Consider the following 14,049-nt stretch of genomic DNA (forward strand, 5'->3'; position numbering starts at 1 on the left):
TATATATATATATATATATATATATATATATATATATATATATATATATATATATATTTTATTACAATTCAATCTCCTTGCTAGTAATTGTTCTATTCAAACAGTCTTGGTAAAGTATATGTTTCTAAGAAGTTTTTAAAATTTCTTCTAGGTTGCCCAGTTTCTTGGTATGTAGTTTTTCACAGTAGCCTCTTATGATCCTTTGAATTTCTCTGTCATCATTTTCATTTATAATTTTGATTTTGGTCCTTTTTCCCTTGGTTAGTCCACCTGCAGATTTGTTAACTTTGATTACCTTTGCAAAGAACCAATTCTTGATTTGATTAATCTTTTCTATTGTTTTTCTGTTCCCTATTTCATTTATCTCTGTGCTAATTTTATTATTTGCTTGTCTCTGCTAACTTTTGGTACAATTTCTTCTTTTTTCTAGTTTCTTAAGGTGTAGGGTTAGGTTGTTTATTTGGGATCTTCCTTGCTTCTTAATGCAGGCATTTATTGCTACAAAATTTCCCTCTTAGGACTGCTTTTGCTGCATTCCACAAGTTCCAATATGTTTCATTTTCATTTGCTTCAAGAAACTTTTTTATTTCTTATTCGATCCATTGGTTGTTCAGGAGAGTGTTGTCTAATTTCTGCATGCTTGTGAATTCTCCAGCCTTCCTCTCGTTATCAATCCCTAGTTTCATGCCACTGTGGCCAGACAAGATACCTGGTTTGATTTCAGTCTTCTTAAATGTGTGGGATGGAGCCTCAGGCCTGTCTAGCTCATTGCCTGAGGACCTGAATCAGGCCGGAGTGTTCCCTGAGTTCTCCAGTCGGGTGAGACACTGGTTTTGCTCTGCCGTCAGGCGAGGCCATGGCTGTACTCTCAGTTTTAGTGCCATTGCAGGCAGGGCTGCTGGGTGGGCTACACGGCTTCCCATGTCCTCTGAACAGGTTTTGAGCCTGGACAGGCTGAAGGCTGCATTCAGTGCTGAGCAAGGCTGCAGATTAGATTCCCTGCCCAGAAGCAGGGGGAGAAGCTGCTATAAAGCCAGTAAAGTTCTCTGCTGTCTTAACCTGAGGCCGACCAGCTGGGGTGTTGCTGGGCCACACAGCTTTGAGTTGCTGTTGACAGTCCTTCTGGTCAGACGGAGCTGAAGACACTCTCCGCCGAGGGTGACACTTTGTCCCAGCTCCCTTGCCTGGGTGGGAGAGGGAGAGGCAGTTTCAGGCTACTCCCAATTTCTCAAACAGGCTCTCTGGTTGGCAGGGGCCAGCAGCAGCCCGCAGTCTTGGCTAGGAGGTAACTCCCTTGCCTGCGGAAGGGCGGGGAGGGCTCTGCGCCCAGGCCTGGCTTTGCTCTGGGGACCATCAGCTCTGCCTGCCTGACGCTTGCTCAAGTGCCACTGGCGGCCCTGCTTCCAGGATTGCTGCCAGCCCTCCGAGTCCGATGGGGCCAGGAGACACTCTCTACAGCAGATGGGGCTGTCATCCAACTCCTTGCCTCGCTGTGAGCAAACTGGGCTCCGAGGCCAGCAAACCCAGTCTGAGGATCCGGATCAGGCAGACGTGCACGCCACCGAGATCCCCGGTCAGAGTGTGGCCCGGAACCGGCCCTGTGTGGGCGCGAAGCTGCTGACCGGCATCATCGTGTGGGGGCTGCAGGCGTGGGCTCTGTCCACGGAGATCCGCTGGTGCCGCAGGCTTCTCCCCTGCCTTTCCAGCCCCTGGTGGGGGAGCCTCGCACACCCTCCTGCAGCCTCTGTGGTGGGAAACCAGAGTCACCGCTCCTGCAGGGCCAGGGGGCTAACCGGCCCCTGGATTCTGTTTCCCCATCTAAGGAGCTGAAGACTCGGGTGACGCGCTGGGCTGGTGGCGGGTCATGTCAACGCATCGCCGTAGCCTCTCCTCTTACCTTCTTCTCATCCATTCCTCGGTTTCCGTGGTGCGGGGGGTGCTTCGGCCTCACCCCCGTGTTCTGGGGTTCTCCCGGGAGTGTCTCGTTCTCAGATGGTTGTTAATTGTTCTCATTGTGATGGGGAACGGAGTCAGCAACCACCTATGTCACCAGCTTGTTGACACCACTCCAAGGTTTTGCATTTTGATCAAATGCTCTCAACTGGACTGGATTCGATCCTAGGTTTGTTTGTCACTAGGGCTTAGAAATTTAACCATGGTGTTTTAGAATGTATTTAGACTATCGAAAATATATACCTTATTTCCTTAAGCCAGATATGTGTCTCGATTACTCAGATTGTAGGAGGAAACAAACTGAAATTTTGCATTATTTAAAAATTAGCAATAACAACACATATAAATATCTATGTGACAATTCTAAAGCCATGGCCATTTATACATTTGTTGCAAACATTTGAAAAGATGTGAGTGCCTGCCATGCATAAATTGACAAGACTGTTAAACTATGAGAATTAAAATTTAGCAAGGTCATTGAACTTAAGAGTCATGTAAAAATCGACAGTACTATAATAGAAACAAAATTAGAAAGCAAAGTTCAAATATTATACTAAGTAAAATTGCATGAAAAAAGAACCAACAACTATATATGATTAAACCTTACAAATACGAGCAAGATCTCTATTCAGAAAACTAAAATTACGGAATGCATTATATTCATGGATTGCAAGACTCGATATTGTATAAATATTCCCTCTCCCAAAATTCAGTTAATGATTTGAATCCAAGCAAAACATTTTGTGAAATGAAAAAAACTGCTTCTAAAATTCATATAATAGATAAGACAAGCTTCAAAGAAAAAAGAAAGTGGAGAAATTAGACACTTCCAGATAGTAAGACTTTTGTGAAGCTACAATACTGGAAACTAAAAAGGTTTGACTCAAGTATAGGCAAACAGATCATTGCAACAAAATAGAGAGCTCAGGAACAAAGCCACCTTCACGTACCCAGATATGATTTGTGGCAAAATTACCACTGGAGAGAAATCATGATTTATTTAAAGAAAGTGTTTCTGGTTCTATTAGATATTCAGGTGAAAAAAAATGAAACTTGACCACTCTCATATCACACCCAAAGATCAAATCCCCGATAAGTAAAATAACACTTCTAGAAAAAGGTATAGGAGAATATTTTAATTATATCATTGTTTGCAAAGATATTCTAAACAGGACATAAAAAGCATTAAGAATGAAAGAAAGATTTGTAAATTGGACTGTATTAAAATAAAGAACTTCTGTTGATCAAGGAATGCCATTAAGGGAAAGTATAAGCCATAGCCCAAAAGAGATATTAGCTACCCATGTACCTGCCAAAAAAAACTCAGATTCAAAATATTGAAGATAAACTAATTTAAATATTGGCAAAAAACTTAAATAGGTACTTCACAGAAGAGCATATCCACATGACCGGTAAGCACATGAAAAAGTTCTCAGTATCATCAATCACACGACAACAACACATGACAATATGACGTGTCAGTAAGGATGTGGATCAACTGAAACTCACATACGTTGCTGGCTGGAACGCCCATTTTGGAACACTAAACGAGTATTTTCTAAAGCCAAAGAAATATATCCAAAAGCTAAAGAAATAACGCGCAATGATAAATCTCACAGGCGCAGTGCTGAGCGGGGGTAATTAGACACGAACGAGCACCTACTGCCTGATTTAATTTGCATGACAGTTCGAGAAGAGGCAACACTCATCCACGGCGGTAATCTGTCCTGACACTGTTCCCTGTTTGCCTTTAGAGGTGATATCCGCGAGGAGTCTTTGAGATACGGGAAGTGTTCCAGAACTTTCTGGATGAGACTTAGACAGGTACATACACAGATTACAAATCCATCAGACCACACCCTTAATATAATGCATTACATTGCATGCATGTTTTCGCCTTAAAATTGTGAGACGGTATTTTAAAATTCCTGTAACAAAGTTAATAGGCCGTCTAAAAACCGAAAAGAACACCCGCAACATAATAATCGTAACGATAATGAGCTGTTACAGATAAATTCCAGAATGTAAATATGGACACACAACAAATACAATGAGATTGATCAAGACGTGTGGAAAGCTACTAAAAATCACTAATGGACGAATAATTCTCAGGCAGCATCCAACATTTTTCAATGAGAAAAAAGGCAAAAGTGAACAAACGAATAATTTGTAAGGTCAGTTAGTGTGTAAGGAAGGAAGCACCTACCTATATTTTTAGATAAGCTTGCACACCTTTCTGGATGAAGTCTGTTGTTATGCATGACGGTACTCTTTCTCATAGGCATTAAATATAAAATGATCATATACTTCAACCTATTAAACTTCTATGAACTTGGGGGACAATTATACTATTAATAATAGCATGACAGAGCAATATGGTTTAGTATAAGCAAGGCACAGTTCATTCATTCGACAGATACTGAACGACTACCACGTGCCAGATACGGGAAGACCAATAATGCTTTTCATGACGAAGCCACATTCGATCATCATGATGGAACTGTAATACCATCATTATCGTCGTCATTTTAGATTTGGAGTAATTACAGTTTAAAGACATTAAAAGATATTCCTGGCCATGTGGCTAGTAACGGGGGAGATGGGACTTGAACTCAGGCAGCTTGACAGCAAAAGTATAAGGTCTGAAGTTACTGTGCCATTGGACAATTGCTTCAATGTGTGTGTGCATACTAAATCAACAGATTGCTATAGAGACACCTATAACTGCTGATAATATTGAAATATTAGAAATAACCTGCATGTTCACTAATAGGAGCTTATTAACAAGCTTTTGTTATAGCTGTACAATTGTGCACGATACAGTGATTTTAAATAGGAAGGAGTTAACATGAAATGTCCATAATGTTTGGAGGGGAAGTATTTATTTTTAGAGGACTCAGGGAAAGTATTTATATTGTAATTTCATTTTTGGAACATTATATTTATAACCATATTTCTATCTATAGGTACTAAAATTTTGGAAGGGTATAAAATGTTAACTATCTCTGAAGTTAGGAAAATGAAATAACTATTTCACAGCGTTCTGTATTGTTTGGATTATCTTATAATGAATATTTACTTTTTAATACTATAAAATAACATTTTCATTTTAAGGTACGGGCAATTTATAGACCATTGTGCTAGTTATTTCAAGAAAATGCTAAATTCAACATCTGTTCTTTTCCATATCTAATGTGTATCATCTTCCTAAACTATATGGCCCATTCTTAGGGTGGGAAGATATGAAGACCATAAATCCAGTTTATTAGATGTTGAGTATTATTTCTCAGTTTCTATCTAATACTCTAAGTCTTATTTTAACTATATCCCTACAGTAAAATCCAAACCAGGAAAAAAAATGTGTATGTGTGTATATATATATACATATAGATGTAGATATATATATATAGATGTAGAGATATATATATAGATGTAGATATATAGATATAGATAGCTTATTACATATTTTTCTTAATTTAAAAACTGGTCATAATAAACACATTCCCATTTTAAACCTTCTGAGGTGCAGTGGGTTGAAGGGTGGCTTCCGAAACCGCATGTCTACCTGGAACCTGTGACCATGACCTTATTTCAAAAAACTGGTCTTTGCAGATGTGATTAAGGACCTCGACTCAACATAATACCCTTAGAGTGGGTTAGGGTGGCCCCTACACGTAACCACAATCTCCCCTGTAAGAGAAGGGGAAGGAGGCCATGTGGCGATGGAGGCGAAGACTGGGGTCATACGGCTACAAGCCAACGAATGCTAAGAATTATCAGAAAACAAAGGGCAAGAAACAGATTCCATCCCCCACCCCCACCCCCCTGAGCCTCCGGAAGGAACGGCCACTGTGAATCCTTGATTTTAGATCTCGGCATCCAGAACGTGGGAGGATACACTGTTACGCTGAGCCGCCACCCAACTGCTGCTTACTTTGTGAGGCCAGCTCTAGGAAACGAGTACGCCTAGGCATTTTAACATACTATTTTTTGACACATTCAGTAACAGTACAATCGAATACATAATTTTCCGAAGTCAGAAACTTACCGCTTGAATTCTGTCCTATGCGAGTAGCACTGGAGGCAAAATCTGTAATTGAGCCACTCAGAGTTCTTGCGTCAAAAGCCGTATTATCTTCCTCCAGACCGTTGATGAAGAAACTGATTTTTGTCTGATGCACCTGTAGGAAATTATCGCCATTATTAATTGTATAATCTTTAATTCTATAATAAATACATTTCAGCAGTCTATCTCAAGTTAATTTACTACTTCTCCACTTTCTTCATTTAGAAAGAAAATAATTCAGTTTAATTCCTCAATAATGTATTCGTGTGTTTATATATCTAGACATACACCTCTATGTTGGCGTTTTGTGCTGTGATGCTAGCTACCGGGTATTCACAGGTGTATGTAATTGTTTGTCCCATCTATTTAACAACTCTGACTTCCATGTTCTTATATGTTTTTTGAGGATTTGTTGTTTCTTTAGGTACCGCTTAAATTTGGTATAGCTATATTTGGAAATAAACACAAATAAACACAAGAGGGAGAAATATTCAAAACCAGTTATACCAAAAAGGAATATATAGCATATAGATATGATTCAATTTAAGTTGCCAATACAAAATACTTCTCATAACATTTACTTTCTAAGTGGTAGTAATTTCCAGCTGCACCAATCGTATTTTAGGGTAATTATTCAGGGAAACTAACAACTCTACGCTGAGGGTTAGCAGACTTCTATAAATAGCCTGACAATTATTATTATTATTATTATTATTATTATTATTATTATTATTATTATCATTTGCAGGCAAATGATTTGACTTTGTGGTCCCAACAGCCCGGTCACTGCTCCTGAACTTCACTGTTATAACAGAACAGGAGCCACAGACCACGTGCAAATGACTTTTGTAGACACACGTGGCCAGCCATATTTGGCCCACAGGTTATAGTGTGATGATCCCACAATGATACCATTTAAAGATATGACATTTCTGTTTGTGTGAAGTAATTCCCTGAATAGCAATTCAGAGTTTTGTGCAGACTACTCCGTAGGTGTTACCTCTATAAAATCTTCATTGATTGCACATATTTCTCAATAAACTTATCAGCTGTTTTGACATCAACTTTAGTCTCTACAAATAGCCCTGTTAGATGCTTTTACATTAAATGTAAAATCATTGCTACTCTAATTAGTAAAGGGGCTGAAATGGCAAGCAAAAAGCTAGAGGGGTGGATAGGATACAGGAAAGAGAGAAATTTAATGTTTTGCAGTTGAAATGTTAGAGATTAACATTTTAATAAATTGAATAAAAAATTTAAAATGCTATTCTATTAAAATGGCCTTATAACAATTGATAAAACGAAGCAACCGCACTCTAACATCTTTAGATTATGTGGGCAACTGCCTTTTAAAAACCCCCTCTTCTTCAAAAAACAAAACCAAACCCCTGGAAGTTAACGTCATAATTACTTGGCAGTATTAATTTTTTAAAAGGTTATTCAATTTGCCTTTTTCCATTCTATCCAAACTAGTTTCATCTGGACCTTGTTTTGTTAAGTCCACCGACCCAGTGTTACATTTTACTTAATTCTAAAACAAGTCTTTAACGAAGACCTAAAATCGCACACCAACTCCTTATGGGCCTGGATACATACCTCTTTGCTGGGTAGTGGGGCCACGTTTTTTTTTGTTTTTGATTTTTTTTTTTTTTGCATCCCATTTTTTACAGCCTGTTACTGTCATTTGGTGTTTGACTGTTATCATTATAAAAGATACAGGCTTTTCTACTTTGTTATTTGTAGCATTATCTCATGTTTTACAGCATCTCTGCGCAACATGCAGGCGCATGAAATATAACTCGTGAAAAGTTCTTGATGGTATTAATGCATAAAAAAGAATGTGGTTCCATCTCTACTGTCTCTGCCCAGCCGAAAGCTGATGAACAGCCCATTTTCCTTTATCACATTAGCACAGCCATGAGGGAAACACATTTGTTCTAGTCAGCTACACTAAAGATACTATTACCAATCTAACATATACATGTTTTATATCAGCGGTATTCTCAGAGCACGAGAGAGCCAACAATATATTAACACCTAGCATGACAGTTTATTTAAGGAAAGAAAATTGTCTCTGTAGAGGGACAGAAGTTAGAAATGTATGGCTAAAGCTCAGTGTCACTGGTCTAATAAAGGTAATAATTCTTAGGCTTTCTTTATAGCAGGTAACACTCTGGTGACAGTTCTGTCATATCATTCAAATAAAAATGTTGTCTTTTACAAGTTTAAGTGCACCTTTACTTTGAGTCAGATAGAAAGCATGTTTTTGATTTTCTGTATTCCCTGTATTCTATCTGTAGTCAAAAGTTCAGGACCTTTTTTTCTTTTTCCTTTTTTTCTTTTTTATCAACTCATCATGTATTTGCTTAGTGGAAGGATTCAGTGTCACTTGGAGTGAATTCTAGAAGGATGTCTTCACTTTGTTGCTACTTAAAAAAATGATTAATGATGATCCCAAGCCACTCTCGCCTTGTCCCTTCCCCTACCGATCACCTTTCTATAAATAAGATTAAATCTTCTTTGGTGTTATATACCATGCTTTATATTCCAAGATTCTCTAAACTACTTTGCAATTCTGGTTTGGGGTCCCATCACAAGGGAAGATGAAGGCGGCTTTTTGCAATAGCTCATTCCTATGATCCCCTTGCCAGTTATTTAGGGGAACCGACATATATACGATGGTATATCTGATTTGTGAAAAGAAAGCCTTTTGCTAAAGTGAACTTCCCAGCTATGTCAATCTTCACCCTTTGAGGACTGCAGGAGCTGCACACGCTTACCAGTATGGCTTGCATGAATGAATTGGCAAAATTGCTACCAGCTATACAAAAGCCTTAAATCTCTCGAGAGAGATCCCAAAAGACTTTGGAAAGAAAATATAAAGGAGCAAGTCATGCTCAAGCCTTTATGCTCTGAGTTTCGTATTTTATTTTTACCCCTGTTGGGTCAAACTTGTGTCCCTGTGATAGAGTTTACTTATTCAGTTGAACATCAGCATGTATCAGAGTTTTAAAATGTTGAATTCTCATGCGAGTATGATTCTAAAGTCCAGGAAGTCATACAATAGACATATGAGAAGCTACAGAGGAGAAACAAATATAATCAAGTCCACCTAGACCAGAGTAATTGTCCACCATCACCTGTACCATTGAAATGTCCACTCTTTGTCATTGTTCTACTCCTGCTGGCCATTAACAACCAAAAATAACTGCTTACTCAGCTAGAAAACGCAGACAGAGTACCTGAGCTCACTTTCTCACCTAAGAAAGTTTTATAGATTTCCTGTTACCTACGTGCTCCTAATTCAATTCAATAAAGCATCAACCCACAATGGCCTTATGAGTTATACCAAGAAGATAAAATAATAATCCTTACTCTCAAGCTTGTATGTATGAAACAAAAGATTAATTTTAATATGGTAGTTAATGTTTGAATCACTATAAATGATGGTTGTTTTTGATTTAAGTACTGACACTAAATGCAGTTAATGAAGGGTTGTCTTCTTCAAGGAGTTGCTTTGAGAAGTTATGCTTTAATCTATTAAGGAGTGGTGCATAACATATTTGGTAGCCTTCTCTGTAAGACTTGCCTCCTCAGAATCGACTTACAAGCCTCTCAAGAACACCAGTTTCCTTAATTTGATGGGTCTCATTTTAAGCAAAACCCTTTCAAGTATTTTGAATAACATCTTTCTTACTGATTTAACACAAAATTATTTGGCAATAGGTCAGAAATTCAAAGATGATGATGGATGATACAAACGTAAAGGACATTATTTGGAATGTGAAGGGATTCAAACAAATAAGGAAAACACTGTAATGTGACTCTAAAGGGAAAACTTTATGGAGAAAAATGTCTTGGACTTGCTGAAATAGAAATTGCCCTGAAATAGAATTTCTATTTCTACATTAAAGAAGGATTTGCATAAAAGATTCTACTATTCCATCTATAATTTTTCAACATAAGGAAGGCAATTTATTCTTGAAAACTCTATAAGGTTATTTTAAAATATCAAATGTATGTTGTATTTCCCTACCTGAGAGCGCGTGGGATGCTTCTCTTACTGCTCACCATTCTAAACTCAAGGGCTTCTGAAGTTTTCCTTGCACATCCTGTGATTTAATTCCTAACTCATCACCAACAGTCAACCTCCAGTGTAAATAGAGAGGTCTCCCCATTCTCTTATGATCACACAATGCTTAATTCCATCCCCATCTTTTATTTAAGCCATTTCCACATGTAAATAACCTTCCTATGGCCTTCTATTTATCTAAATTTTTAGTAATTTCAAAATATATATCTCAAGTCCTGTATCTTCCAATAATCTTTTCGTCAACTACTTCAGCATTATAAGTTATTGAAAAATTAGCATGTCAGACCCTGTTCTCAATTTTTGTGTATTCATTTATCCTTACAACAAACCAAGGCAGGTTTGTTATCTTCATTTTAAAGATAACGAAGCTGAATAACAGAGAATTAAAAAAACAACAACAACAAAAAAGAGGTTACATTACTCAAGGTAATATAGAAGGTTGACTAGTTCTAGAGCTTGTTTGAACTCATTTTAATTACTCAGCACATCCAGGTAGCATTAGAAGCAACAACCATCTAGTGTGCCGGACCCACACATTGAGTCTCTCTGCTGTAACTCTACAAAGTGATGATGCACTTCCTGTTAACACCATCCTCAACAAGAAGGGTAACGACCCCGATGAGCTATCTCATCGCCTGCCATATCCCTGGCACCAGACTGGATGCCTTACTTACATTACCTCAATTGTTCAGATTGCCTTTCTGCAGGATTACTCCCAAAATAAGTTTTCATTGCCCCAATATTCTGCTTCTGCAGACTTCAGAACCCCTTGTATCCTTGAACAACTTTTTACTATAATAAATAGGTGACAGGATAATCACCTCATGACCTCAATGCATAAAACCCAGCTCTATCTACTGAGCTCACACCAAGCAATTTTCATCTCTTTTCCATGGCAGAGCTTACACAGACGTAGAGAAAGATGTCATTCTCCTCCTGTATCCTCTTCAGGAGAAATGCGGTTTCTGCCCTGTTCTAAATATGACATGATTTTGGGTTTCTCTCTTCTTAAAATATGGCTCCAGAAATACTACAATCTCTACATGTGGTCTCACTTGCCAAATTAAAATAGGATTATCACCTTAATATAATCCAAAATTGCAAGCTAGATTTTTAGCAGTGACAGCACACAGCTAAAACTGATAAATTAAGTTGAACTGACTAGTCACTAAAATAGCATCTTTCTTTACTTACATCACTGCTAAAGCACATCCATTCCATCCTGTACATGTGCAGTTAGTTATGTGGACCCGAGGACAGAAATTTATATTTAACCACATTACATTTTATCGTGTTAGGTTAAGCCCACTGCTTCAGGCTGTTGAAGTCTTTATGAACGTAATGTCTGTCATCCCGTGTATTTACCATCCTCCTAGATCTGCGTCATTTGCAAATTTGATGAGTATGCCCTACATGCTGGGCAGATGCTCAGTAAATACTGATTGATTGACTAATTGACACTCCAAAAATAAAACCACCAACACGACCTACACTGTGTTACAATTCTAAGCAGCCAAAAAGGCACCATTTTCTAACAGCTAAAATGTGCCGTACGGGAATTCTTCACCTTTGCAGAGTCGCCCTGTTTCTCAGCATGAGTTTTCGCATGATGATTTAATGGTAGATACTCCAGTCTATGAAGTATTCTCTATTAAGCTTTGTTTATACAAATAATATTTAAGAAGAGTTGAGGCGATTACTCGGGGAAGGTTGCTTTGGCAGGAATCGATCACATGGTTGCCCACGGATATCTGGACAGTGCCTGTGATTTCATCACTACTTGAATCACTCTGCTTATACCCTCCCCCTCTCCGACTATATGAAAGAAGCTACAGGAAAACAACTTCATACACAGATATGCTCCTCACAAGTTTTTCTTGTTTTTGTTCTATTTTTCACTTCTCATGAGCGCATACATTTTATTTCCACACTTATTCCTCTCCCCGGCCCCTCGTCTGCCCTCACTCTCCTGCACACACCCCTTTCCTATACACTTGCTTTTGTTTTTTCCTCTCTGAGGGACTCAGACGAGCCAAGCCCTTGAGGTGATCGATACCTAAGAATATGCTACTTTTACCCTAGGCACAATGCTTAATGCTTTGGATTTCCTATTCTCCTCCTGAGAGCTATTAAAGCTCTCTGCATACTGTGCTTTCCTGCAAGCAAGCCTCCAATTTAACCAATCTCCAACGATTTAATACAGAAATGTAGGTAGTTCTCTTTTTCCTGTATTGACTCTCATGGTCTCTTCTTCCTAAATTAGCAAATTATTCTCTTCTTCTCTTTGCTTCAAAAAAAAGTTATTTACACATATCTATGATAGAAAATCTACCAATGGTCTGATTTATTATTGATTTCTCGAATAATAGGGATAGACCCAACACATCTTCTGTAGATACTGTAAATCCAGAAGCCCTAATTGCACAATACATCCATAATCCACTCACCACCTCTCCTGCTACAACTCTGGCCCAAGACTCTACTACCTGTTCCCTAGATTTTTGCAGTGACCTCCCAGATACAGCCTGTGATCCCCTTCAGCATTTTATCAAGACAGGAGCCTGAGGATTCTTGCTAAAACAAAATTAGATCACGTCACATCTTGCAAAAAGATGTCCAATATGTTCTCACCCTGAGTGAAAAAAAAAAAAAAAAAGCCCTACCCGATCAGGCTCCTTGTTCCCCTGCTACTTCCTGTCAGTATGGTCCATGCTCTCTGCAGGCCCTCATCAAGCCTACCGGGCACTTGCCTTCCACGAAGTCTTTGCATTTTCTATTCCTACTCCTTGACTATTTCTATAGATACTTGTTGGCTTCTTCCCTCATCTCTTTCAGAGAATTTCTCAAATGTCATTTAATAAAAACGTCGCCTAGCTACCCAATGCAAAATTGTAGCCCCCAATCCTTTCTAACCCCCTTTCCTATACAATTATTCTCTTTATTGACTAATATATTGCATATTTTTTTATTGTTAGTTTTATTTTCCTGTTTAGAATATGAAATCCATAAGAAGAGGTTTTTCTTTGTGTTATTTTTTTGTTTTGTTCCCTTAATTTCCCAGAAGAGTAATAGTAGCTACTGTTAGGTATTCATTAAATCTTTGTTGAATGGATGAAGCTTCATCTAAACTAACTCTTAAAAGAATAAAAGGAATTAGCAAAGTAGGAAGTGGTAGAAGCTAAGGAATAAGTGAGTTGTAAGGAAAAAGCACCAGAAAGAAAATGGAAAGATGCTTCAAAATTACCCCAAGCTTTCATTTATACTGAGTAATTTAATTTTTCTTCTCTTTAATGTATTAAATTTAAAAGCACCCTCCCCACTTTCTCCCAAATCTTTTCCAGTTTTTTTTTTTAAAATCTCTTTAAATTGCAGTGATAAAATGGCATATCACTAAGTGAAATTATGCTAGGAGAGGGATGATAAAATTAGTGGATTTCTGTTTATACTTTCAGAGAGAAAGCTGAAGCCCTGCCAAGAGATGTGAACTCACTCTCGACCCAAAGTCAGAGGGTCATCAATCAAGCCCTCAACGTGCAGATGGATAGATAGGAAATCATTCTGTGTATAGTCCAAAACCTGAACTTCATGCCAGTACTCAAACGACATCTTGAAGATTCTGAGCAGTGATTTGTAAGCTGAAATGGGGTCCTGCCATGTAAACAAAACAGACATAAAATGCCTATGACACTATGCATGAGTTATTCCTACTAAAATCTTCAATAAGGCCAGAATTTCCCATTGAATAACTCATGGACTATTTATTAATTTTACATTCTTAAAAGAAATGCATGGTTCTCTGTAAGTACCTATCTCCCAGCTATTCCTCTTAGATTTTTTTCAGCTGTAATAGTATTGAGTAAAATTTATTTAAAATATGTCTCATAAGCTAATGCAGAAGAGTCATTTCAGGCCAAAGAAAAAATGTGAATCTCTTTAA

General features: G+C 38.1%; 1 protein-coding gene across 1 annotated transcript in view; it reads right to left on the minus strand.

Annotated features, from left to right (window-relative positions):
- Positions 1-14,049, minus strand: part of USH2A (usherin) — a 526,768-nt gene that overhangs the window by 482,075 nt on the left and 30,644 nt on the right. Inside the window, exon 3 of the mRNA XM_036235436.1 lies at positions 6,002-6,134. Coding sequence (XP_036091329.1) covers positions 6,002-6,134 — 133 coding nt within the window. The remainder of the gene's footprint in view (positions 1-6,001; positions 6,135-14,049) is intronic.

This window comes from Rousettus aegyptiacus, unplaced genomic scaffold (genome assembly GCF_014176215.1).
Source record: "Rousettus aegyptiacus isolate mRouAeg1 unplaced genomic scaffold, mRouAeg1.p scaffold_m13_p_18, whole genome shotgun sequence".
NCBI classification, from domain to species: domain Eukaryota; kingdom Metazoa; phylum Chordata; class Mammalia; order Chiroptera; family Pteropodidae; genus Rousettus; species Rousettus aegyptiacus.